Here is a 27,072-nt window from a genome sequence, read left to right as displayed (position 1 = left end):
GAAGAAGCAGCAACTGAGATGGATGGTGTGAAAATAAGGTTCAAAACAAAGAAACTATACTGGAATTGATAGGTTCCCATCAGCACAAGACTGGGTTTTTTTTATATATAAACCTAAAGTCAAATAAAATAATCAAAAAAATGCACAACTTGGACTTTTTATCCAAAAAAAGTTCTGAATTCTGTTGGCAAACGTTTCTTAGGTTTGTCAGCTAAAAGAGAAGACTTACTTGAAAAGAGAGTATTGCAGAAGCAGAGCTAGAAATGAAGTCATTGCAGTGCTTACTCACTTATGGTGTTGCCAGTCACTGTTTTAGAGGATTATCAGTGTAGAACTGGGATATGTCACTCCTGAACCCATTTTTCCATTATGCTAAAACAAAATGTGAAAATCACTGTGAAGGCACAAGTATTGTACTCCATTGCCTGAAATTGCCTGAGTTTCTTGTGAATTGCTATTCTGCATTTTTGCAGCATAAAGCAGAAAACTGTGGGTTATAGCAGATATTCACACATGCTGGCACAGCTGCCAGTTTTGTGTCTATCCCTCCTTGTCATTTACCAAGAGGAGTTCAGCCACTTGTGTGAAAAATCCTTTAGTAAAAGAATCACTGTTCTATGTGTCTGATTTCATAGCACTTCATATAGCAAAATTTAGTCCCAGGTCTCTGCTATCTCTTCCATCAATTCAAAAAGCGCAGGAGAGGGAAAATCATAGAATGGTTTGCCTCTGTCCATCATCCTGTTCCCACCAGCATTCCAGTGCAGAGTGTGGTGTCCCCCTGTGACTGCTTGATGTGACCAGGAGCTAAGCCCTCTCACTCACAGCAGGTTATATCCTCTATGGTCACCTATTAAGTAATAATTAGGTGTGGGGTTTTTCATCCATTCCCCCTTTAATCCATGTAGATTCCATCCTCATTGTGATTGATTTATAGCAATCATGCAGTAGATAAATGTCTTGCTATAAAAATTCCCTTGTGTTTTTTTACCATGAAGGTTCGTCTGGAATGGCCCACGGATCTGGCAGTGAATCCCATGGATAATTCACTCTACGTCCTCGATAACAACGTCGTGCTGCAGATCTCTGAGAACCACCAAGTGCGCATTGTGGCAGGGAGGCCCATGCACTGCCAGGTGCCAGGCATGGATCACTTTCTCCTCAGCAAGGTGGCAATCCACGCCACGCTGGAGTCTGCCACCGCCCTGGCCGTGTCCCATAACGGAGTCCTGTACATCGCTGAGACGGACGAGAAGAAGATCAACCGCATCAGGCAGGTCACCACCAACGGGGAGATCTCCCTGGTGGCCGGTGCCCCGAGCAGCTGCGACTGCAAGAACGATGCCAACTGCGACTGCTTCTCGGGGGACGATGGCTACGCCAAGGACGCCAAGCTCAACGCGCCGTCCTCCCTTGCCGTGTGCGCGGATGGGGAGCTGTACGTCGCTGATCTGGGGAACATCCGAATCCGCTTCATTCGGAAAAACAAACCATTCCTCAACACACAAAATCTCTATGAGTTATCCTCACCCATAGACCAGGAACTCTACTTGTTTGACACCAGTGGGAAGCACCTCTATACTCAGAGCCTTACAACTGGAGATTATCTTTACAATTTTACTTATTCTGGAGATGGAGATATAACCCTGATCACTGACAATAATGGCAACTTGGTCAATATCCGAAGAGATTCCACAGGGATGCCCCTCTGGCTGGTGGTGCCTGATGGCCAAGTCTACTGGGTGACAATTGGTACCAACAGTGCACTCAAGAGTGTAACAACACAGGGGCATGAAGTAGCCATGATGACTTACCACGGCAACTCTGGTCTCCTTGCCACTAAAAGCAATGAAAATGGTTGGACAACATTTTATGAGTAAGTATTTTATGAATATTGGGACTGCTGACTTCATTCTGTGTTCTCTGAACCGTGCAAGGTTGGTAGAATTTAATTCCCTGATCAGAATTACTGTCCAAATAAAATGGCCTGAACAGAGAGTATTGGATTTCATGCAAACACTAGATACTGGCAGTAGATGAATTAGAGCTTGAATAAGCTCCCTCTACCAAGTCAAGAGTCAGACAGAATTTCTGCTGAGTTTAAGTAATTTGGACAACTGTTTCTCCTTAACTGTAGTCAGGACTGGAGATTTAGGTTGCATGTCAGAGAATTTTTCTTGGCTTTGAAAGCCTTGGAAGTATGAAAGTTCCATCAGAGCCTCTTTTTTCACAGCTTTTCACCTACCTCCTGCTGCAGTGTCTTTTTTGAGCCTGTTTGAAATGTCTGATGTAGAATGACAATTGGCAATGACTAATGAGAGCTTGCTCTGGAAACAATTCTGTAATTAATGAACTGCTCAATTCCTACTGTTGCAATTTGCCTCACTAAGCTTTAAAAGTAGTCTTGGAAGTGTTCAAGACTATCCCCAAAGAGTTTTTAAGCAGAGATAAGATAGGATGCATTGAAAAATCCAGAGATGGCAGTATCTGAAATATTTGTACTTCTCTGTACTACCGTTAGCAATTCCCTGCTTAGAAATATCATGAAGCAAACATCACATTTCTGATAAAAAAAAGGATGAAGATCAATAGCTAGATTAAGAGCACCTAGAAGGATTCATCCTGCTGTTGAGAGCCCTTTGCCCTCCCTCTTCCTTAGTTTAATTTTTATTTGCAGGTGTAACCTGTTTGAAATGCTCCTTTAAGTGCATCATTTCCCACGTGGTTTGAATGGTTACATGGAAGTGTTCAGCTGCCATAATAATAGATCCATTGTAAGAATCCAATTTGGATAGAATAGACACTTCCCAAGATGACAAACAAAAAAATTGTTGAGAAAAAAAGGGATTCAGGAAAGGAAAGCTGGCTAAGCCCACCTATTCATGTGTTGATATGTGATTTTCTCCTTAAAATGTTCCAGGCCCAGTTTCAAATTTCTTTGCTTAATACTCACTGCTCCTACTCTTGCCTTGAAAAGAATTGATGGAAAATCTGTGATGAATCTTTTGAAATGTTATTAGCATTTCATCAATGTTCTGCTTGCAATTACTGTAGCAATATTTCTCAGTGAATCCAAGTTAATATTCTCCATCTCTTATATTGAATTTGCTTGAGGAAGGCCTTAGGGAGGAAAAAGAGGGTGTTTTTCTCCACTGGAGTGAAAGCCAGCTATATTGTCAGGACCATTGTGCTAAATGAAGGAGGTATTTTCTTTTTGCAAAGAACCCAATAGTTCCTGTGCTTGAAAACAGATGCAGCCACAGACAGTGGAGCAAACTAAACATTACAGCTAATAATGGTCAGATTTATCCCTCAAACATAATCTTTTATTTTAAAGTGCAACTGAAAATATAAAGGAGATAAGACAGAAGCTCAAAACCAATTTGTTCTATGGATATATTTATAACAGTGATCCATTATTTCTTGCTGTCCAGCAAAATAGAGCATTTGTGAAAGTCATCATTCTGGTACTTTTATGCACTTCAGAAGAGTCATAAGAAAGCTTTTTAGAGCTAAATGGAAGACAGTATTCTCTAGTGGCTGGACTATGAAAATCTTGACTAGAGCAAGTCAGCACTGTATGATAGCACAGCATCACTGAATATAGAATTGTGACTGTGCCTTCAGAGATACCTCATCCAAACCTGTGATCACTTATCTCTTTAACTGTTCCTGACAGTTTCTGATGCAACTATACAAAACAACAGGGTAAAAGTCTATATCTGAATTAGTTACTTCAGCCTCCCTTTACAGGCAGGTGGAGAGAAACACACCTGTTCAAGGTGAGTTTCTTACGAGTTATGTCAGGTATTGCCTTTAAGATGAGAAGAGTTGTATTCTGAAAGTTTATCTTTGCAAAGGTCATAGAGAATAATGAGTTCAGATACAGATGTTTACGTTGCAGATGTCTACAATTTGGTAAAGTGGATCCTATCAGTCATCTGAGTTATTTATAAATATTGTTAGTGATAATGTATTTAGGTATATTATTGTTACTGTTAGGAAGCTTTTTTTGTATGCCTAAATCTTCCATGCTTGAATTGGAGACTATTCTTTTTCATGCCATTCTACCCTTTCATATCCTATCCTATCCTATCCTATCCTATCCTATCCTATCCTATCCTATCCTATCCTATCCTATCCTATCCTATCCTATCCTATCCTATCCTATCCTATCCTATCCTATCCTATCCTATCCTATCCTATCCTATCCTATCCTATCCTATCCTATCCTGTCCTGTCCTGTCCTGTCCTGTCCTGTCCTGTCCTGTCCTGTCCTGTCCTGTCCTGTCCTGTCCTGTCCACCTGGAAGGCAGATCAGTCACTTGGGACTTGGAAGGCAGATCACTGAATTAGAGGGATTGATTCTGTCCAGATTTTGCATGTGTAACCAGGGAAAGAATATAAAATCAGACTGATGAAATTAGAATATGAAATAAGAGTGAAATATTTCAATTGCTTGGTAAAGTAGGTTTCATTTAAACAAAATATATTCTTGTATAGTCTGATGTCAGGGTACACGTGTAAGTGGGCTGAGCCTTGGCTCTCAGAATTGTAGCGAGGCATCAAGTCTTCAGTGTGATCCTCACATGATTCCATGGCAAATCTGTCCAACTTGTTGCTTGGATGGACAAAGTAAATGAATACATTTACTCATCACACTCTACTTGTAGTGGCTAGTAGGAAGCTGATTTTTTTTCCCTGTGAAGTGTTGATGTGACTAATATTTTCAGCTCATAAAAATGCAGTTAATGAAGAACAGTGGAATTTGAAGGCTGGGCAGAGAAACTCTTAAAAAATTCATTCATGGGAAGAAAATAAAGACTTGATCTATTTATCTCAACAGGAATGAGACTGGGAAGTGTCCAGATCACAACATGTCAGCCAAAGCTCTCACCTAAAGAGGGACTCTCAGTGTAACAGAGAAAGGCTTGAGAAGGATATGGGGCTGGAAAGCAAAGCTAGAGAAATTCAAGTTGACAAGAAGATGTGATTCTGTAAGGCTGATGATTTAACTGATAGAGTGACCAACCATGAAAGCAGTATATTTTCCATTTCTTGGTATCTTAGATCAGGACTCTGATGCCTTTCTTATAATATAATCTCACCAGAGAGAGGATTTGCATGACTAAAACACAAGCTGCAGAGATGAGTGCAGGCATGGCAGGATGAAGTCTGAATTCCTTGTTATCAAAGAAGCTGAAGAAGATGGTGTAAACGAAATAAAATCAAAATACACTACCTTCATTTTATTGTTTTCTCTAGCAGAACATCAGCAAATGTACGTTGGGAAGGCTTAAGTGGTTTAGAGGATTCCTGTGAACAGAAGTGGCTGGAAGGTGAACTAAAGGAGTTTTCAGTCTTAACTGAGGAGAAGGGTGAAGTTCATACTTCTGTTTTGCTCATGGCCAAAGAGATCAAGGCATAAAATCTGACTCTGAGGAAAAGTTTCATGTTTCTCACATAGCACACAATAGTTGTTTGCTGGCCAGGGCAAGCTGGACACTGCTGCCTAGAAAGTTAAGAGTAAAGTAAATCCAGCTGGCAAGTTTACACTGCACCAGTGGCCCTGACTGTCTACAAAGGACCATAAATCAGAATACCAGTGGTGTTGTGAGAGTGGCATCACTACGTGTTCATCATGGAATCACAGTATCGTAGTATGGCTTGGGTTGGAAGGGACCTGAAGAACATCTAGTTCCAGCCCACAGAGCCAGCATCTCTGGTTCTTCTACAGGTGCTGTTCTTACCAGAGCATTACCATAAGGCTGCAAAGAGCTCTGACATGTGAGCACATTGGTGTGACTGGAAAGGAGGGAAGGAGGCAGGATGTACTGATGCAGTACTGGAGGTCTGTGTCCAGGGCACACCAGGGAATCCAGGTCCTCCAAGGCTTCATGCTGGACTGGCACATTGTCCCTTCATTTCTGTGGGGAAAGAGACCAGTGCTGGCTTCAGGCAGTGGCAGACTCACTCACAGCATTTACAGCTCTTCCTTTCACACATCCTACACCCAAGCCTGCTCTAACAATCCTGTTTTATCAGGTTTAGCTCTTGAGTAAGACTCAGTGTATAATGGCGTGCAGTTTCCCTTTCTGAGAGTGAAACTTAGCTCCCCACAGTAATTAGCCTGTCTCCAAAGACCTGTCTATGACTCCTTTGAGGGTTTTGGCATTGTATAGACCTTTCCTGCGCCTGCAGTGGGCTTGACATTAGCTGTCAGTTAGTGCAATGCAGCTCAGCTTGTCCAGTAACTGGATTAAAGACTTTTCTTCCCATTGAACTGGTGACAGTAACAGAGTTAATCAGCAGCAAAGGAAGTTGATCTGGAAACTCAGCCAGGGAAACGACTTCTTGTTCAACTCCTCCGGTAAAAGACAAAGGATTCTGTGTGACTACTTGCTGCTTTGTTGTTGCTGCTTTTCAACTTGACCTGAAAAAATTGCTACCCGCCTTTACAAAGTTTCTTAGCAGTTGCTGTTTGTCTGCTTCAGAATCCGGAAATTCTTATTAATGATTTGTTTAAATCAAGAATACGGCAATTATCTTGATTAGTTCACTGAGATGTTATCGCTGTACATTAATTCAATTTCCCTCTGAGCCAAAGTCAAATCTTCTATGCATTATTTAGCCCAGATGGGGCTCTTTTACTTAGGTTCTTTGTGTATCCAATTAGTTTTGAAGGTTGCCTCCTCCTGTACAGACTCAAACACTTACACACTGCTCCAGCCAAACCCAGAAATTCAAACCCTTTTCACGGACTCCCCAAGAAGTGTCTCACAGCTGTCTGGAGGGCAAAGGGTTTTATGGAGCCAGATCTTCAGATGAGTGGTAGGGGGAGCTTTGACCCTGCAACACTGGAGGCTGTTTTACAGAGAACCAAACTCTGCCAAACCTCACACGCTGTAAGGGGTGGAAGGTAGGAGCCAACTGGACTGATCATGCAGGAGGACCTTGAACGGCTTCCCAGTGACCCCCAGGGCTCAGCAGAGGTCCCACCCCAGCACCAGCAGCTTTTAGTGCCAAAGGCAGTGCCCTGGTCTGGGTGCCTGTGATTTATCAGGTCATACACAGAGAGTTTTACAGGATTTGATTTAGTGTAGTTCAAGTGAGGGTCTTACTCTACTCTTGCAGCAGACTGTAATATGAGAAACACCTTTGGCTTTTGTCTTCCCTCCTCTTTTAGCAAGATTTCTTGGTTCCACTTGTTCCACAAATTCTACATTATAAAATGATGATATTCTCATTATTGTTCCTCTGACAAAGTTGCTTTGAAACTCCAGTAAGTGCCATGATAAAATAGCAGTTCTCCAGTACCCACACGAAGTAGTGAGCTCACATTTTGAGCCACTGCTCTGCCCTGAAATGAATGCTTGATATCAAAGTTTAGTTGAGAACCAAGGGAATTATGAGTATCATAAAAGCTAGAAAGTGATCTTCGTCTTCTTTTTTGGGCAGTCGGAAAATTCAGCAGACTGTGACCACAACCTGGCCTTTGGTCATTAGGGAGAGGACTTGCCTTCATACATTTCTGAGTATTATCGGTTTGTCTATTATAGATTTCTTTTTAATGTTGTGTTTAATGTTGTTTGAAAAATTGTGATGAGGTGAGCTTGTTAAGAGGCACTGGATGCACGTTGGTATAATCACATGCAAAATATAGTTTACAAGCTCCATTTAGACACTTTGGCACTAAATGCAGTATTATTATAGTGAGTTTTTTCTGATCTATTTGACTTGTGTTTTAAAAGGCTGATAAAATGTGAAGAAGCTAAAATGAGAAAACGCAGAAACTCAGGCAAGAAATTGATTTCTGAATAGATGGTACTTAGGATGCTCTTTAATTCCCAAGGTCCAGGTCTCTACACAATGGTAATGTGATAAATGAAAGCTCTGAATGTTTACAAGCCAACAATTAGACCCCATAAGCACCAAATACCATTTTAATTCTGTGCATTGAACCTTAGCTAAGTACGTTTCCAATTGGGAATGGATGGCAATGGTTTCCTTTGCTGGCCTAATAATTGCCACTGTAATTGTAAGTGCTGAGGCTTTGCAGCAGGTTTGAATAGAAGGCAGCAGCTGTGTTAGCAGGTGATGGATTCATTGCTCCAAGTGGCTGCTGTGTGCACTCCCATGCTTCAGTATTTCCTTAATTCTGGGGCTTTCAGAGCGTTTGGAGAACACAGAAGTCTTAGGCTGTGATGAAAACTGGCCCAGCCCTAAATCCCAGTGCTGTGGAAACAGGCTGGGCAGCTTAGCTGCAAAATGAGGTGACTAGAAGAGATTTATGTTACTGCAAATACCAGGGCACACCTGCAGCTACATAAGAGCCAGTCGCTTGGCCTTCCTCTCCAAGCTGAGGTGTGCCCTGTAAGGGCCTTTATAGGGCTGAAAGCTGAGGTGGAAGGAACCAGCACATTTAGCTTGTTAAGCATATTATCTCTGGGATGTGCAAGTCTTCACATTCCTGGGAGACTGTGAGTATGTGACAGGTATGTATTGTGTGAGCTAAATCTGGGAAAAGGGGGAAAAATGCTCTAGTTCTGAGTAAAAACAGGAAAGAGAAAAAGAACTGCTTGCCGAGAAGAAAACGCCGTGTGTGTTCATGCTAATGGGTTTCCCACACCTCCGTTTGCATTGCCACCACAGTGCTAAAAGGAGCTTTAGTCTGGACGTGAGCATTTTACACTTCATCTGTCACCAGTTAAAAATAATAATAAAAATGGGAACGGTCTAATTGTTCTACCTTCTCATTTTTCTTCCTTTGTAAGGCAGGACCTCTTTGCAGGTGCAAATAAGTAAGCTGTCCCCTCCAAAGCCAGTCCTTGGCAGGTCCCTGTCTGGCTGCTGGGCAGAGAGGTGCAGCAGCTCCTGCACATGCAGAAAACACAGATGGTCCCAGTTCCTTCTGAAGGAGGTTAATGAGGTGACTAAGGATGTGCCAAAAGTCTAATGTACTTCTGCAGACATCTTAAACCAGTTCCTGCAGATCATTCCAGCCTGTTCTGGCCCAAAAGGAGCCTTGTTTCTCAGGATCCAAAGTCCCAAATGCTCCTGATGAAGTACTGTGAGTTTTGTACACCTGTAAAAATGTAACCATGTAAATAAGGTGTATTGTACTCAGTAATTTTGACTTTACAAGAAAAATGTGTGCACAGAGGTCTAAGTGCCATCATGCTCTTTCATTCTTTTTTTTGTTGCCATTTTAACCTAATTTGCACAAGGAAAGGTTACTGGCAGATTTCTCCAGTTGCATATTTGCAAATATTATTTATTTGCCTGGCAAAGGCGGAGAACCATTTGTGAGGGTGCCTATAAGTTTGAGGTCCAGGAATATTATAAAAATATTACTAAAAAAGCTCTACAGAAATACTATATAAAGTAATATTTATTTTACACTACATAATATTACATAAAAAGGCACTACTTGCCTTTTAGTCAGAGCATTCTGCATTAAGACAAGGGGGAATGACTTTAAACTGAACAAGGATAGGTTTTAGAGTAGATGATAGGAAGAAATTCTTTACTATGAGTGTGGTGAGGCACTGGCACAGGCTGCCCAGAGCAGATCTGGCTGCCCCATCTCTGGATGTGTTCAAGGCCACGTTGGATGGGGTCAGAGTAATGTGATCTTGTGGAAAGTGTCCTGGCCCATGTTGAAGTGGGTGAAACAAGATGATCTGAAAGGTCCCTTTCACCCCAAACCAATTTGTATTTCTGTGATTTGATGAATATAAGGAATTGGCTGTCTGCTGCTGCTGGGGGCTGTTAAACTGAGTATCCACAGCATTTTGAGGCTTTCTTTGGAGCATGTAAGTAGGACTTGCATGGAGTAAAGGTTTTGTGCTCACTCTCAGCATTTTTCTGAGTGTCATTCAATTAGGATTAAAAGCTGTGACTCACAGGACATTGACTCAGCACTTATCACATGAACAAGCCCTCTGCCTGCATCCTGGCTTTTGCACTCCTTATTTCCCTAACCTGCAGGCCTGCTTCCTTTTATATTCCTGTTATACCAAACTCATCCGTTGGACTTCAGTGCAAGACATCTAGATTTGTGACATTATTTTTAGGAGGTGAATTAGACTTACTTTTGGGAGCAGCTCATTTTTAAAATCTGAATTAAGCAATAGAAATAAATCACTCACACTTACTAATCCACCAAGTCAAAGATGCCAAATTCAGATTAATCTTACTGAAATTTCAGAACGTTTCCAAACTTAATTCTACCCTTACAGTTCAGACTGATTTAGTTTATAGGACTATTGATGTTGTGGCAGAAAGAATTTGGGGTGTTACACAACACACCTTCAGTGATAACAATGTTTTCTCTGCTTAGAGGAGAGACTAAATCATATCCCTTGTGTCTTGTCTCAGCAGATGGGGTAAAGAAACTGCCTGTGATGTTTCCTGTTTAAGATTCACGTGCTGGTTTAGGAGGAGATGTGCAGGTGACTGGAGACAGTACAAACAAAACACATTTGTTTCAGTGCAAACAGGGCAGCCACAAATCTGCAGTAAATTGTTTGGTACTGGGAGCACTTTAGTTCTGGCTCTTGCATGGATGCAGCTCAGATCCAGGCTGTGTGCTGCTAGCTGCCTGGAAAAGCTTTAACTGATCTCTGCCAAACCCCTGCAATGCAGTCCTGTTTTTAATCTTTTCTTGTTTTGATTTTTCCTTTCTTCTTTCTTTTCCATTTTACAAGTGGCTGATTGATTGCCAGGATATCTGAGGGAAAGGGCAAGGCTTGGATAATCCATAACTGAGAGGATGACTCTGGAGGGCAAATGCTTTCTTCTATCTTACTACCTCCCCTTCTGCTCAGTGGGCAAGAAAAGCCTCACGTGGCAATGTCTCCAAATCTGAGGGATGCAGAGATTTGCAGTGAGGTCATCTACTTAGTCACTATAACTAAAATATTAAACTTGGGCAAAAATCATCTTTTCAACCAGCCCTTCCTCACATTAAATCAGTGCCACCATATTTCAAAAGTGAAGTACCAGCACTGTGTTCAAATCTGGAAAAATTAGAGTGGAAGAGGAAAAGAATTTTTTTCTGTATAACGCAGAGCCAGTCCAGTGACTGCTCATGGGTCTCTCATTAGCTGCAGTTCAAGAGTGCTTCGTGTTTGCCTTGCCCTGCCCTGCCCTGCCCTGCCCACCTCCCCACCCCCCCTTCCCCTCCACTGCCCTCTTCTCCTTGGGTTTTTGTTTGGTTTCTGGGTTTTGTTATTAGATGGGGTGTATTTTCTTATTCCCCAGCTCAGAGTAGTCCCAAAAAAAGCATCAAGAGCTCCTCAACCATCTGCTCCCTCCAAGGTCTGATCATCTATTTCCACATCCCCTCTAAGACATTTCTCTAACTTATCCTTAAAAGAGTTGGACAGTGGGGTTTCCAGTGCTCCATCTGTTTCTCTGCTTGAAGCAACCATGGGCCTTGAAAATGTTCTACAGCTTCTAATATGAATTTTCATTGTTTCCATTTACTTTCTGTCACATCCTCAGTAGACATGATATGCAATTTATTATAATCCTCCTCAGAGCACCCATTGTTAGAGTGGCATCTTCCCACTTCCTTGTTTCCCCTTTACTGAATGAACTTTTTTATTTTGGCTTTGCCTCTCACATCAAGTTTTCTAAGCATGTTATCCTTAATGTATAATTTACATTACTTTGTTGTTCTGAGGAATGGTGCCCTTCACTGGACACTGCATTCCATCAAAGGCTCACCAATGGGTAGCACAGGAGAACAAGACCTCTCTGCTTGCTCACCATTTACTTTGCATCCCCAAAGTACATTTTCATAATGTACTTAATTTCATATAAATCATTGTTAAAAGACTTGTGGCAGGACTTGAAAAAAGTTGAATATTTATCCCTGATTGATTTGCTGGAATTTTTCTGTTTCTCCCTAACTATTTAAGTCCCCTTTCCATGAAGGTCCCTCTCATCAGAAGGTCCAACAGCCCTCCAGAGATTAGCCAGTAGAGCTTCCTATTGCTCTCCATTTCCACTACAATAAACTCACTGCAAAGGTCCTTTGCCAGCCTTTTGGGTCTGTGAACTTTTTTGTAATGCCACAGATGGGAGGCATAATGATGCGTTTGCTCTCTTAACTCAGGAGTGCTCTAGACTGTCTGTGTCTGTTTCTCTTTTTACCAAAAAAATAACTCCCCTGGGTTGTTAATTGCTGTGGGGCCTGCATGTATAAAGCTTATTTTACCTGGGCCCTGGTACATAGGTGTCCACATCGCAGAAACCTTCCCAGATGGTGCTTATGTTGATTCCTCATTGGAAAGGCCAAGGGCACAGTAGGGGTGAAAACTGGTCTGCTTTTTTACACTTTTAAATCAGTCCTTCCATATGGTCCTAGGAACAGTAAGAGGTAGACACAGGGGTTCAGCTGCACTCAGGACTCTACACCATGTTTGCAAGGGACAACTCTCCACCTGATGTGGCCAATCTGGTCCTTGATATTTAGCTTTTTAAAATTAGATAGAGAAAAAAATTAAATTGCTGAGCTCAGGACACAACCAAACAAATCAGTTGGTGGGCTTCAGAAATTCCTAGTTCTGCTAGATAGGATGCACAGGCCACTGCTTTTCTGTAAGTCACAGCATAGTAGATGGGAAATAAGGTTATTTTCATAAACAAGAAACATAGTGCAGGTGGGGAGTGTTGGAAAAATATTGTTAAAATACAAGCTAATATGTATTTAGTAATTTTCTAATCTTTGCTTCAATTTCTTCAGCTAAAAGCTATGATTTTCTTCTCATGAGGACAAAAAAATTAAGACTGTCTGAAAGAGTGACAGTGCATTTTTCTCTCTGAGAAATCTGGATGATGACTTGAAAAATTTATCTCTGTTTTATAGAATAATTCATCCTCTGTTGATGCTGTTGACTTCATTACATTCTCTCTTTCAGATACGACAGCTTTGGCCGCCTGACCAACGTGACCTTCCCTACTGGCCAAGTGAGCAGCTTCCGCAGCGACACCGACAGCTCCGTGCATGTCCAGGTGGAGACCTCCAGCAAGGATGACGTTACAATAACAACCAATTTGTCAGCATCAGGGGCCTTCTACACCCTGCTCCAAGGTGAGTTGGGCCAGCATCCCTTTCCTGACCAAACTGCACACAATGGATCAGGAAACAGGCATCATCTTGATAATCCCAGCAGCAAAAATCGGCATTCTCAGTGCACCAGAGCTCCCCACGTGCTGGTACAGACACACACTCACACCTACTTAGCCCCATTCTCCAGCACAGTGGATGCTCTGCAGCTGTTTTTCTGCTCCGTTCCCAGCCATTGCCATTGCCATGCAGGCTCGTGCAGCACAGTCGTCCATCATCATTACCATTATTGTTGTAACTAAAGGGGTTGCATAAATCAAGCCACACTTCCAGCCAACCCCTTTGCTTCAGTCTCGTAATGGCTTCTGACTTAACACTTGCTCTCCTTCTGGAACAGGCTTCCAGCTGGTTTATGGAGATCTGATTCTTTGTTGATTGGTGTTTCAAATATTCACGAAAAATGACCATCCCTGTGCCCAGACCTTTTGGGTCTGTGTTTGAGCTAAGAGGCGGTGTGGAGAGGCACAAAGAAGAAGTGGACAGGAGGGACTGGTGGGACCAGTTTGTGGCTGTGGGAAATGAGTACAGTTGTGCCTGTGGTAAGAAGGTGGGAAGCAGAGGACCTGTTAGGTAGAGGAAAAGGGAATGAAGTGGGAAATAAATGAGGAATAAATACCAGGGGAGTACTGTGCTGGCATGCTGGTAGTGGCAGGACCAGTACTACACAAACAGTGCCAGCCTGGATCTCTGGGTTCTGAAAACTGAAGCCTCCTTAGGATCAGGATGAGCTATCACACCCGTTCCCTGGGTCTTGGGGAAAGGGAAAGAACTTTCAGACTCTGCTTTCTTTACTCCCCAGATCTCATTCACTCTATCTATGACTGATTACAGTGGGGTGTGAATTTTTTTTCCTCCTTATGAGGAACAAACTGCTCCAAGTGGGGCAAACATGTTCCAGAATGACATTCATTCCCACTTCTCTGGGATACAATTTCCTTCCCCCTTCCTGTAACAACATTAACCTTTCCTAAAAGAAGGTGCCTGCTATGCCTGAAACACTGCTTTTACTCTTCTGGAGAGGGCAGCTGAGAGGGTTCCCCTCAAGCTGCCCCTGTATTCCTATAGGAACACACCATGACTTTCTTATTCTTTACTTGAGCCTGTAAAACAGATGCAACCTACCTCACCCTATCTCACTCACTCACATTAGGATGTGTGACAACATCACAGACATGAGGTTGGCTTTACCTCATGTGCCTAATTAAGCAAAAGAGCCCACTGTTGGGGGCCCTTTAGTGACAAAATTGACTGTGGTGTGATTTATACACTCTGCACTGAAGGCACAGAAACATAATGATGCTGCAGTCAATTCTGTCATTGTCCTGCCCTCCAGCACGGTGACATTCTGGCCATTAGGACGTGCAGAATTACAAACAGCTTAACTATTTTCAGAAGTATAGAATTATGACACTGTTTGCATCTGAAGAAACTCACTTAAAACAAAGATCTGGATAATGTTGCAGAGGAGGTGTCTTGATGAACCAAATTATTGGTGAACCTTTTAGGAAACCTGGATCACACTGTGAACAGGTGAGATCTGAGAAGGCATTTTCAGAAGATTGCAAATTCACATAGGATGGATTTAGGAGCTTCTACAAAAGGCATATCAACACTCCAGTGGGATTTTGTCTTCTGGACTAGTGACAAAGTGAGCATTTGTTCAATGCCAAAGTAGGGCAGTAGTGCCCTAGAGCCAAAGCAACCTAAAATACAGCATTCAGCAGCCCATGGATTTCGTGTAGCCCTTGAGAAATACCTTCCACAGCCAGGGAAGAGTCTTCTCTTGGGAAAATGTTGAAAGTAGAGGATTTACATTACCCACACTGTACCACAGCACTGGTGACAATAACCCTTCTGTGGTGCTTATGTAACATGAAGGGAACATCATGTGTCTGATTAATTTCATGTAAACCTTCAAGCCTTCCTCTGCTTCCTGGTGAAGGAAAAAAGAGGAAGGAATATATTCACTGTTCAGGGATATTTCACTGATTTGATTTCAAGCACATCTCCTAATACTTTAGCATCAAACCACGCATCTAGAAAGGTGTGGCAGCCAATTGGCTGGTCCTTCTCTCCATTTGCAGATTCAAGCATGGAGGTGATTTGATCTGGCTGGAGTCTGTGTTAAAGACCATCAACTTACATACTCCATGGCAGGGCTAAAATACTTGAATCTGCATTGTGGATCACTGCTGTATGTTTTTGGCAAAATCCTGTGCTCCAGGAGTTTCGTTATCACTGCTGTATAAAGTTGAGCAGTGGTTCTGCTGAGGTGTCTGTGGCAGAACTCCAGCTGGCTATCACAGGAGCAGGATGAGACCCACATAAAAAAGGACCAGGTGGTGTCACATTTCCTTCCCTAATATACCAAACTGTGGTCTTCGCTGATCTAGTCCTTGGGGACAAGAAATGGCAGTTTCACTGTGATCTTGTTTCCTGCTGGGCTATGGCAGAGCAAGTAGTGAACAAAACCCAGCTTGCCTTAAAAAGGAAAAACACTTAATGGGAATTTTCAGTGGGTGTTTTTATTCACAATTAAGAGTTTATGGCAGCCTGGGAGACAGAAATGGTAATGGTTTTTAACTTTTGAGGAGCTTCAGATAAGGCACTGTTTGTATAATATGTTTTAAAGCCATTCTGCACTGAGTAAGTCTCATGCTTTCTTACCCTTCATGAGCTACTCTCTGTGGAGATAAATGCCAGACGGAGATTCAAAGGATGGGCTTTCAGCTTGCCTGATTCCTGAAGGATGTAGAAGAGAGATTGCTCTTCTGTTCAACTCCTGAATTCCCGAATACTGGCCTCAAAATCTGATCTTTCATGAGCTAGTGGAGGCCAGATGTATAGAGACATGTGGGAGCTTAATGCCTCTGCTTTCTCTCCAAACAAGAGGACTTCAGTTGCCTCCTGAAAGCTTTCTCAAGGGAAAGGATTTGGCTGTTGTTTGGGGAACTGGTAAGCATTATCTTGCTGAGCAATTTCCTGTCACTTGTGAGACAGTGAATGAACTGAGGAAAGTAGGTGGCCCCACTTTCTCATATACTGTTGTGAAATTAAGATCTTTAGGATATAAAAGCATGGAAAGTTTTCAGTCAGACAGATTTAAAATAAATATCTCACCACACAGTGTTTTAGCCTAGAGGAAGAAGTTTGAACCTGCATCTTTTGGTAAGGATTACACAGTTTTTTTCACTTTTTTAACCTGCACAAGACTTTCTGCAAGAATATGAGGTGCCAAACCTCATGCAAATGAAAAAGCAATTGTCCATGTTTACCTGATGAAACTGATGTTTTGCTCCCATTGAGTGGGACAGGTGAGTAACAGAGTGCATTTGGTTACAACCAGCTCAAATGCTCATGCAGCATAGGTGAGGGAGCAAACGAAGAGCTGGAGCTGTATCATCAAAGTTCAGCAAAGAACTCTTTTCTGTCTTCAGACCAAGTCCGAAACAGCTACTACATCGGTGCTGATGGCTCCCTCAGACTGATGCTCGCCAACGGCATGGAGGTGGCCCTGCAGACCGAGCCACATCTGCTGGCTGGCACCGTCAACCCCACGGTGGGGAAGAGGAATGTCACCCTGCCCATCGACAACGGCCTCAACCTCGTGGAGTGGAGGCAGAGGAAGGAGCAAGCCAGAGGGCAGGTCACTGTCTTTGGACGTCGGCTGAGGGTAAGTGAGAACCACGAGCTCTTTTTGCCTCCACTTCCCATCTCGTCAGTCCCCAGTCTCATAGCAGAAAGGGATGGATATAACTTGTATTGTCTGCAAGAGGGATGGGGCTGCAGGACAGAAAATTGTCAGTTCACCCTCAGTGACATAACCTTTATGACTGTAGTATATCATTATGTCTCCTTATGTGCTGATGTTCCCTTAGCCATTAAAGGTGGTGCTGCTGATCTCCCTACCAGTCCTCTGCATCCCTGGGAATGTGTGACCTCCCATCAGACACCACAGGTTTAACCATCATCTCAGGCTGTTTAAGCATGCCAGGGACAGTTGTAACTATAAAATACCACACAGTTAGTGCGAGTGTTTTCTACCTGTGCTGCTGGCAGTCATAGAGCAAAGCACTGAAAGCCTTCTAAGCATGTCAGGACAGGCTGAGAGAGCTGGAGTTGTTTAGTCTGAAGAAAAGAAGGCTCCAGAGAGACCTCAGAGCACCTTCTATTACCTAAAGGGGCTCCAAGAGAGCAGGAGAGGAGCTTAGGACAAGGGTATAGGGTTATAGGGCAAGGGCAAATGAATTCAAACTGGAAAAAAGATGGTTTGGATTAGCTATTAGGAAGAAATTATTTACTGTGAGAGTAGTGAGACACTGGCACAAGCCACCCAAAGATGCTCCAGCCTGGAAGTGTTCAAGGCCAGGTTGGATGGGGTTATGAGGAGCCTCATCTAGTGGAAGGTGTCTATGCCCATGGCAGGGAGGCTGGAATTAGATCTTTAAGGCCCCCTCCTACCCAAGCCATTCAATGATTCTGTGAATACTGTTCATTAGGAAACCTCAGAAAAAACTCTGGATTAATGAAATTGCTAGTCTTTGAACCTATTGAAGAACTGGGTTCACACGGCATTGCACCACAATTGCTATTGTTCCCTGAAGTGTTACAAGCAGGTCCAGCCTGACAGTACTCTCCCTCCAGGAGTGCCCAGACCTTTCTGTGCTTGAGACTGATGTGTTTTGAAAACATTGTTCCGCACAATGCACCTCATACTTGTCAGGGCTGTTTAAAGATCTTGCCCAATAAGCTGTAATTCATCTGCTAACTGCTGGCAAAGCTGGGAACTTGTAATAGCAAGTCCTGTGCACTCACCCTGTACCTTGATAGTCTCAGAGTCACAGGCTGATGAACGGTTCCTGGGAAGCTGCTCAGCACCTGGCAAATTCAGACCCTCTGAGAAAAATGCTTAGTGCTGTGTAATGCCACCACAGCAAAGGACTGCAGCTATTTATTCACACCTAAGCTTGGCAGTAAATATCAATGCTCTGGTTTCAGGATATGTGTTTCCCAGTCCTTGCTCTTCACCTCTCCCTGTTCCCTGCTGCATGACCCCTGCCACTTTGGTGTGATTTTTCCTGTCTCTCCTCGCTCACACTTGTCAAGTATTTCTCTTCAATTACTTCACCCCAGCCTCTGTTCTTTTCCCCATGCATTGATAGCCTCATATTTTGTTACCAGAAGAAAAAATGCAAACAGTAATGAAAGCTGAAGCTGCTCTTTTAGTGTGAACTGCTGTGTATCTGCAGATAGTACACCACACTTTTTTGTTGGGTTTGTCTTGGGGGGTTTATTTTATTTTATGTTATTTTATTTTATTTTATTTCAATTAATCTCATTTTAATAACTGATGACATTTTCAGAAAGGTCTTTTTCTGAAAAGAGAGAGCCTTCTGAAATCTGCAGCTGGGTCACAGCTATTTGGTGTTCAAAACAGTTTCTACTCATTTAGACACAGCTCAGCTGCCCATATCAGTTTTTATCTCCCAAATTTTTGCAGTAGATTCAAACACAGAATGTGTGTGTGTTTTATATTGTACTACAGCTGGAAAAACACTTGCAAAATGAATTTTCAGTCTAGTTGCTGGAATCCCTATAAATCTGCTAGCATTTATTCACATTTTGAGCCTATCAGGATCCTTCTAGTGAATCAGAAGTGCATCGTACATGGTCAAAGGACTCAGTTATGGCTGTGTTCAGGGGTTCAAAGTTGTTGAGGGTGTACTAGATGTTTTAAGCTCTGTGTCTGTGCATGCATGGCAGCATCTGCACCCCTTACACAAAAGCCTGCAAGGTGCTAATTACCTCTCTGGGGATTGCACAACACTTAACATACTCTCTGTGTGATATTCCCCTCTTCCCTCACACCAATAATTGCTGCTTTCCCTAGCAGGAGAGAAACTTAGGAAAGTTAAATTCAACATGTTTTTGTTCATTTTGGGAAATGATACCATTTTCTGCTATATATGAGTAAGTTACTACTTTCCCTCTCCCCTCACCCCACTGCTTACATGAGACAGCAGCAAAGACATAGTGCTTCATGGGGAAAGAACATCACAAAGAGGCTCCAGCATACTTTCATGAAGCCTTTGAAGTGAGGACAACAGGGTCTGGACACTGTAAAAGAGTGATTCTTTCTGCTGTCATCACAAGGATCCACTTTTTATGAGTTGTACCTCTTTCTCCCACAGTGTGCTTGGGGACTGGCAGCCTATTGCCATGAGCACAGCCAGCGCCCAGCACAATGAGGCCACTTCCACAGCTGCCTCCATGACCCTCCCTAGGAAATAGCACAATACATGGTTCCTTATTGCATGGATAGGGCACACAGCAGGGACTTCTGCACAGATTCAGGGAAAGGGGACAACCCTGATACCTTTTTCCCTGTCCTACCAGTGCTGACCTGGTTCTGTATTTGGCCAGGCAATTATTACAATGATTTACAATGAATTACAGAACTGCTTTAACATATTTAACAAATATGTTAAAGCAGCCCCTTTCACTTTTGCTGTCCCACACACCCCATGAAAAATTGTGATTCTCTATCCACCCACCCCGCAGTGAGATACCTCTGCAGATTGGCTGGCTATGAATTCCACCCATCCCTGGCCAACAGCAGCAACAGACTTCACTTGCAGAGAGAGCATGAGAACATTAAGTAAATCCTGTTTCAAGGAAGAGGACTACCCTCCTTTTTTTTTTTTTTTTTTTTTAAGAAAAAACTTGATTTTTTCAATAAAGAAAGATGTAAAGTAATCTCTGACAATAGAGCAAATAGGACAGCAAAAAGAGACAGAGCTGCTGGCTCAGTTCTTTTATTTATTTAACCATGGTAATTCCGGTCATCAGTCACTTTGTTTTTTCCCCAAGACCTTGGCAGCAGGTTAATGGTGGCATCAAGACCAGAGGGGGATATGGTGCTAACCATATGGTGCTAACCTGGTATGCTGACTAGGATGATCTCCACAATTTATGCAAGACATTGAGGTCTGGCTATGGCCACTCCAACAGTTTTAGCAATTTGCTGAGGACGTTCCTTTCTAGGCAGTCGTTCATCACATGGATGTTGTTGGCTCCTGAAGTCTTCATTGCAGGAGTATTTTGTGCCTTCTTCTGCTGAAGGTTGCCAGGCTGTTTTCATGAGAATCCTCTTCCTTTTTGTACTCTTGTGTTCCCAGGGAGATCAATTCATGTTGTTTAATTACTCTTTAAGCTAAAGGAGTGCCAAAGAAAGCATTGGAGAAATCAGAGATGGTGGTGTGTTTATTGCTCTTTTTTCTGCAGAGGAAGCTAAGGGATTCAATAAAGTACTGTGGAACGTGAGTTAGGGGTTAAATTTAGTCTCTCACACATTTTAAAGGGATGTCAAATCCACTGTGAATTATGGATTTAAATTCACCCTGTCTTGATTCTATGCTGATCACATGTCTTGTCAAACACTCTGAGGGGCAAAACCTTTTTGCAGGAGGTTTTCAGACTCCACTCCAGAATAAGGTCTGGGATGGAGGATGGCACCTTGTTTAGCTGCTCACCATAAAGCACAGTTATTGGACTGCAGCCTGCAGCCCTGTCAGTTCTTCTGCAGAAAATTCACTTCTATACAGGCATGCCCTTGAACAAGTATGAAAAAGATTTAGACCCTCTTCAGAGGCTATTGGCAGGGTAGAGTTCACTTTGCTCATCACCTTGAGGGGTTACTGTTTGCACTGCAGCACTTCTCAGATAAAAGAGACAGTACATCAAGAGAGCAGAAGAAAACAAATCATTAAAAAATAAAATACAGGAAAGGGGAGATTGGTTCCAACTAGTCGCACAGACATTGCTTGCCAGAGCATCGGGAGGGTGGAACAATTTATGGCACCAGACACAGGATACAGGCATTTGGACTGAGCTTAAAGAGCTATCCAGGGACCTGCTGCTTGGTCCTTCCAGCCCAGTGAATGGCACTGCTGCTAACATACTTCTCAGGAAGACCTCATTCAGCCTAGATTACTGTTCCAGCCCTAGAAGAGCTCTTCCCAGCTTTCTTGGCAAAGACCTGGGGCAGAAGAAGCTGCAGCTGCCAGGATGGAGACTCTCCGTGAATATATGGGAGGCAGAGATGCTATTGCTTCCTGCTTTGCTTTTCTTTTTTTTTGCAAGGAATTGCCTCTCGTGTTTCTCTCTCTATAGCAGCAAGCACGTAGGAGATACCAAATTCCTCTTAGTTACACATGTGCATCTGCACTTAAGAGTTTTGATACCTTTTTAATTATTTTCCAGCTTCCCTGTTATAGTGGCTGATTTCTTCTCTCCCATTGCACATTTACACCCTATATCACACATATTTAATTAGAGCATTGTCTGCCTTTCTACAAAGTTTCTTCCCTGAAGTCATATTCACCTTTTATCCTTGTTATTCATAAATTGAAAATTGTTGTTGCACTTGCCTCTTACATCATCCTCACACTGACATCATAGCAACAATTCCTTCTCTCCCCAGCTCTTGTGTTACCTTCTTTTGAATTCTGGCTTTCTGGTGTCCCCGTTTTCTAGGCTTCAGCATAGATGTCTGCCCATGCCAGACAAAGGCACTGCAGTGATTCAGCCTTTCCCTCTCCTGTTCTTCCAGGGCTGAGGAACCTCTTTGTTGATTCAACCCTATGCTTTCTCTTGCAAGTCCAACCAAGCAAAGTCCTACAAGTCAAAATAAAATAAGGACCACCAAACCATGTCCTCAAGTGCCACATCTACATGTTTTTCAACACTTCAGGAGTGTCAGTGTTACCCAGAGCAGGACAGGGCAATGTTTTTAACTTGATCTGAAAATTTCATAGCAAGCGGCAAACTCTGGCTTACTGACTGTAGCTGAAGGGCTGCAAAGGGAACTGAAAACCAAGTCAGCTTTTTGGAGTTTGAGATTCATCCAAGAAGAATCTACACCCTTCCAGAAGAAAGATGTTCACTAGCTGAAAGAGGTTTGGAAGAGGTGGGACGGAGAAAGAGCTGTCTTCACTGACAAGCTTATACTTGTAATACTGATTTTCCTCCTTGCTTTCAAGCTAGTACTTTGCTGCTGTGGTGATGTGGCTTTGTAAGTCTCCTTGCACACGTGACTAAACATGAGTTGTATTATCAGCCCCTTTTTGTATTGCACTGCAGTCCCTGAGTAGAAATGTATTCCTGCTCTTGCCTTTGAAGTAGATACCTTTGCTTACCTCCAGTGCCTCTGTATTTCTAAAGATCAGAGTACAATTATGCCACTCTGAATAATACCAGGACAATGAAGTTAAAGGTCCAGCTCTCCAGGAAAGTTCCTGCTCTCTCTAACATCTACAGATGTGGCTTTAACATGTGGTTAAAGCCTTCACTTTTCATCTCAGGGGAAATGCTTAACCTCCAATGCCTGCATTATATTCATAAACTCAGAGGAAAACACTGATTTCTGCTCTAGTGGCCAAACATCCATCTCTTTCCTACAAGTGTTTTTTTGATATGCATGAAAGCAAAAGACTCAATATTCTAGGTTTGATAAGTAGAACATCTTGGAAATATTCCTTGCAATAAGTTGTCATTCTGTGCTCTGTAGGTCACATCTGCTGTAGCAGTCCTAAATCTAGATTTGGGATATGAGGAATATTCCTTCACTGTGGTGTTTCGAAAGTACCATTCTTCTGCCTCTCTCCTCACTGAAGTCAATAAGAGCAATATTAGGACAACTCTTTGCTTTAAAAATTGTGTCTTATCCAGCAGCAATGAACAGCTGGATACTCTCCAGTGTACTGTAAAGAGGTATTTGGTGAAACAAGGCTACTCTTTCTAACCTACACTATTTCCAGCTTCCTAATTCTCCCTTTTTCCTGTAGGTTCACAACAGAAACCTGCTGTCCCTTGACTTTGATCGTGTGACAAGGACTGAGAAAATCTATGATGATCACCGCAAGTTCACGCTTCGCATCCTCTACGACCAGGCAGGGAGGCCCAGCCTCTGGTCACCCAGCAGCAGACTGAATGGAGTCAATGTCACCTATTCCCCAGGAGGACACATTGCAGGGATTCAGAGAGGCACGATGTCAGAAAGGATGGAGTACGATCAGTCTGGCAGAATTACATCCAGAATCTTTGCTGATGGTAAATCGTGGAGCTACACCTACTTGGAGAAGGTAAGAATGGTCTTACAGCTCAGAGATGGTGCATTTGAGGCACATGGGTTTTCTCCTTTGACATCAGTACGGCTACACTCCTTCACCTCAGCTAATTGTTGGTCCTATTCTGTCCCACTAAAGTGCACAAAGTGGTTTTTTTGCCAGACCACCACAGAGCAGTTGAAAATTATCTGAGATGTTTTTTCCCAGTCATGCTGAAATCATGTGAACTGTGAAGGTTTGACATGTGATTTTTAAAGCACAATCTTGCTTTATTTAGTTGACTGCAATATAAAATATGCTCAGATAAAGTCAGCAGAGTGAACAGTAGGAATTTTCAGTAGGATTTTCCATGTGAAAACAACCTATGGAGTCTGACATCCTGCCTTCTTCAAGTGGCCCATTTCTACTTACAAAAATACATGTAATTAATAAGTGAGGCATTAATTCAGTCACACTTGCAGCGCACTTTGCAGTGTTTCCTGGGGCCTTCACTCTGTGTGTTAGCATGGAACTTATGTTTTCTAGGTATTACCATTCAGCATTACACTGCCCAGTTACCCTTTGATCCATATATTATATACCTGGGCCTGGAATGTTTTATTCCTGGTTTTTGAATAGACCTATCCCTAAAACAGTTTAAGGAAACTGTAATTGTGCCATATCTTGTAAAAAGGAAAAAGTATTGATTTATTCCTTGTATTATATAATAAATGTGGATTGTTTGTTATATGCCAAAAAAAAAAAAAAATCCCAGAACAAATAAATATGCAGGCAGAAGTTTGGAGGAAGAGGGTAATAGAAGATGGGTTGAATGAATTAATTCATTCATTCATCATTGGAAGGTGTCGGGGGATACTTTTTCAAGCATTGTTTAAGTAGCTCTACCAATTTTATTTAGTTAGCTTTCAAAGGCTGTTGGCTCAGGGAATTTGCTAAGATAGCTGTAATAGTGATTTGTAGTGGTTTGAAAAACTGAGCATTGTGAACCTGGACCTTCCTCCCTGCATTAACTGCTTCTTCCACTGACCCACTGTTAGAGGATACTTGATGCGCCATGCATGGCTCCTTACCTTTCACTGTTGAATTCTGTGGGTGCAGAGATTTGTCCCACTCACCCTGCTCTTTGGATTGAAGAGTCTTACAGGTTTTGTGAGAGTATAATTTTGCTGGAAAAACAGGGATATAATCTATACTTTTCTTCTTCCCATCCAGTCCATGGTGCTGCTCCTTCACAGCCAGAGACAGTACATCTTTGAGTTTGACAAGAACGACCGGTTATCCTCGGTGACCATGCCCAACGTTGCCCGTCAGACTTTGGAAACCATTCGTTCCATTGGCTACTACAGGAACATCTACCGGCCACCAGAAGGCAATGCCTCAGTAATTCAGGACTTCACAGAGGATGAGCAGCTCCTGCACACTTTGTACTTGGGCACTGGGAGACGTGTCATCTACAAGTATGGGAAGCTGTCCAAGTTAGCCGAGATGCTCTACGACACCACAAAGATCAGTTTCACATACGATGAAACTGCAGGCATGCTGAAGACCATAAACTTGCAGAATGAAGGGTTCACCTGCACAATCAGGTACAGACAGATAGGGCCCCTCATTGACCGGCAGATTTTCCGCTTCACTGAGGAGGGCATGGTGAATGCACGCTTTGACTACAACTATGACAACAGCTTCCGGGTGACCAGCATGCAGGCAGTCATCAACGAGACACCTTTGCCTATTGATCTCTACAGGTACGATGACGTGTCAGGCAAAACTGAGCAATTCGGTAAATTTGGGGTCATTTACTACGATATCAACCAGATTATTACCACTGCTGTCATGACCCACACTAAACATTTTGATGCCTATGGCAGGATGAAGGAGGTCCAGTATGAGATATTCCGGTCTCTCATGTACTGGATGACTGTGCAGTATGACAACATGGGGAGAGTGGTTAAGAAAGAGCTGAAGGTTGGCCCCTATGCAAATACAACTCGTTACTCATATGAATATGATGCTGATGGCCAGTTGCAGACTGTGTCTATCAATGACAAACCTCTCTGGCGTTACAGCTATGACCTAAATGGAAACCTCCATCTGTTGAGTCCAGGGAATAGTGCCCGCCTTACACCACTCAGGTATGACCTCAGGGATAGGATTACTAGACTGGGGGATGTGCAGTACAAAATGGATGAAGATGGCTTCCTGAAGCAAAGGGGCAATGATATTTTTGAGTACAATTCAGCTGGCCTGCTCATCAAAGCCTACAATAAAGCGAGTGGGTGGAGTGTGAAGTACCGCTATGATGGCCTAGGAAGGAGAGTCTCCAGCAAAACCAGCCATGGCCATCACTTGCAATTCTTCTACGCTGATCTGACCAACCCAACCAAGGTCACCCACTTGTACAACCACTCAAGCTCTGAGATCACCTCCCTGTACTATGACCTCCAAGGCCACCTCTTTGCAATGGAGCTCAGCAGCGGTGATGAATTCTACATAGCCTGTGATAACATTGGCACTCCTTTGGCTGTCTTCAGTGGGACTGGCTTAATGATCAAGCAGATACTGTACACAGCATATGGGGAGATCTATATGGACACTAATCCCAACTTCCAGATCATCATCGGCTACCATGGAGGACTGTATGACCCCCTCACGAAGCTTATCCACATGGGGCGGAGAGACTACGATGTGCTAGCGGGTCGCTGGACAAGTCCAGACCATGATATGTGGAAGCATCTGAGTAGCAATAACATAATGCCTTTCAACCTGTATATGTTCAAAAACAACAACCCCATTAGCAATTCTCAGGATATCAAATGTTACATGACAGGTAAGACATTTAAATTAATAAACATCTTCACAAGCTTGCCATCAGCAAATAGGTTTCATGGTCTAATGCCAGATGGAACTAAACCCCACACCACAGCTACTCAGTCACTCCTGCAAGGTGGGATGGGGAGCTGAAAAAGTGAGAAAACCCATAGTCAGAGATTGAGATAAAGACAGTTTAATAGGAGAAGCAAAAGCTGCTTATGCAAGAAAAACAAAGCCAGGAGTTCATTCTCTACTTCCCATCAGCAGGCAGCTATCCCCAGGACAGCAGGGCTCCATCCCACAAAACAGTGGCTTGGGAGGACAAGCACCATCACTCCAAACGTCCTCTCCTTCCTTCTTCCTCCCCAAATTTACATGACACCAGATGGTCTGGGATATCCTTTGGGTCAATCAGGATCAGCTGTCTGGCTATGTCCCCTCCCAGTTCCTCATGCACCCCCAGCCCCCTCCCTGGTAGGGTGGGGTAAGGAGCAGAAAAGGCCTTGGCTCTGTGTAAGCACTGCTCAGCAGTAGCAAAACCATCCCTGTGTTACCAGTATTCTCCTAAAAAGCCCAACATGCAGCCCTGTACCAGCTACTGTTAAGAAATTTATCCTCATCAAAACCAGTACAATAGGTAATTCCTCTCTCAGTGTCCTGATCACCATGAGGCTTTCCATTCTTTAATTAATGGACATAAGTTTTAGATAGCCAGTTGGACCCCCATGTACAGGGCATGTTTAATTCATTAGTATAGATGGAGATTGTAATTCCCAAATCTGTTTTCTTTCTCTTCTTAGGTGTTTGTTCTTTTTATTTTGCATACAGATTTTTTTCCCCTCAGATATCTGAAGTTTAGCTACCAATTAATGTCCTGATAACCTTTCTCTTTGTAGAGGGGCAGCTCTGTTTACACAGATTTGCCTAGAGATTTATTTGCGACTAAACAAATGGCATACAGATTTGTTTTAGCAGAATGACAAAGCGATTCAAACC

At 42.9% G+C, this 27,072-nt stretch overlaps 1 protein-coding gene across 45 annotated transcripts in view; it reads left to right on the top strand.

The window, feature by feature from the left end:
* The window catches only part of TENM4 (teneurin transmembrane protein 4), a 1,535,912-nt gene that overhangs the window by 1,488,440 nt on the left and 20,400 nt on the right, over positions 1-27,072 (top strand). For all 45 annotated transcript variants that reach the window (XM_072936977.1, XM_072936960.1, XM_072936968.1 and 42 more), the window contains 5 exons: positions 999-1,876; positions 12,930-13,102; positions 16,576-16,811; positions 22,984-23,280; positions 24,478-26,092. In XM_072936977.1, the coding sequence (XP_072793078.1) occupies positions 999-1,876; positions 12,930-13,102; positions 16,576-16,811; positions 22,984-23,280; positions 24,478-26,092 (3,199 nt within the window). The remainder of the gene's footprint in view (positions 1-998; positions 1,877-12,929; positions 13,103-16,575; positions 16,812-22,983; positions 23,281-24,477; positions 26,093-27,072) is intronic.

This window comes from Taeniopygia guttata, chromosome 1 (genome assembly GCF_048771995.1).
Source record: "Taeniopygia guttata chromosome 1, bTaeGut7.mat, whole genome shotgun sequence".
Classification (NCBI taxonomy): Eukaryota; Metazoa; Chordata; class Aves; order Passeriformes; family Estrildidae; genus Taeniopygia; species Taeniopygia guttata.
This window is presented reverse-complemented; position numbering and strand designations above follow the sequence as displayed.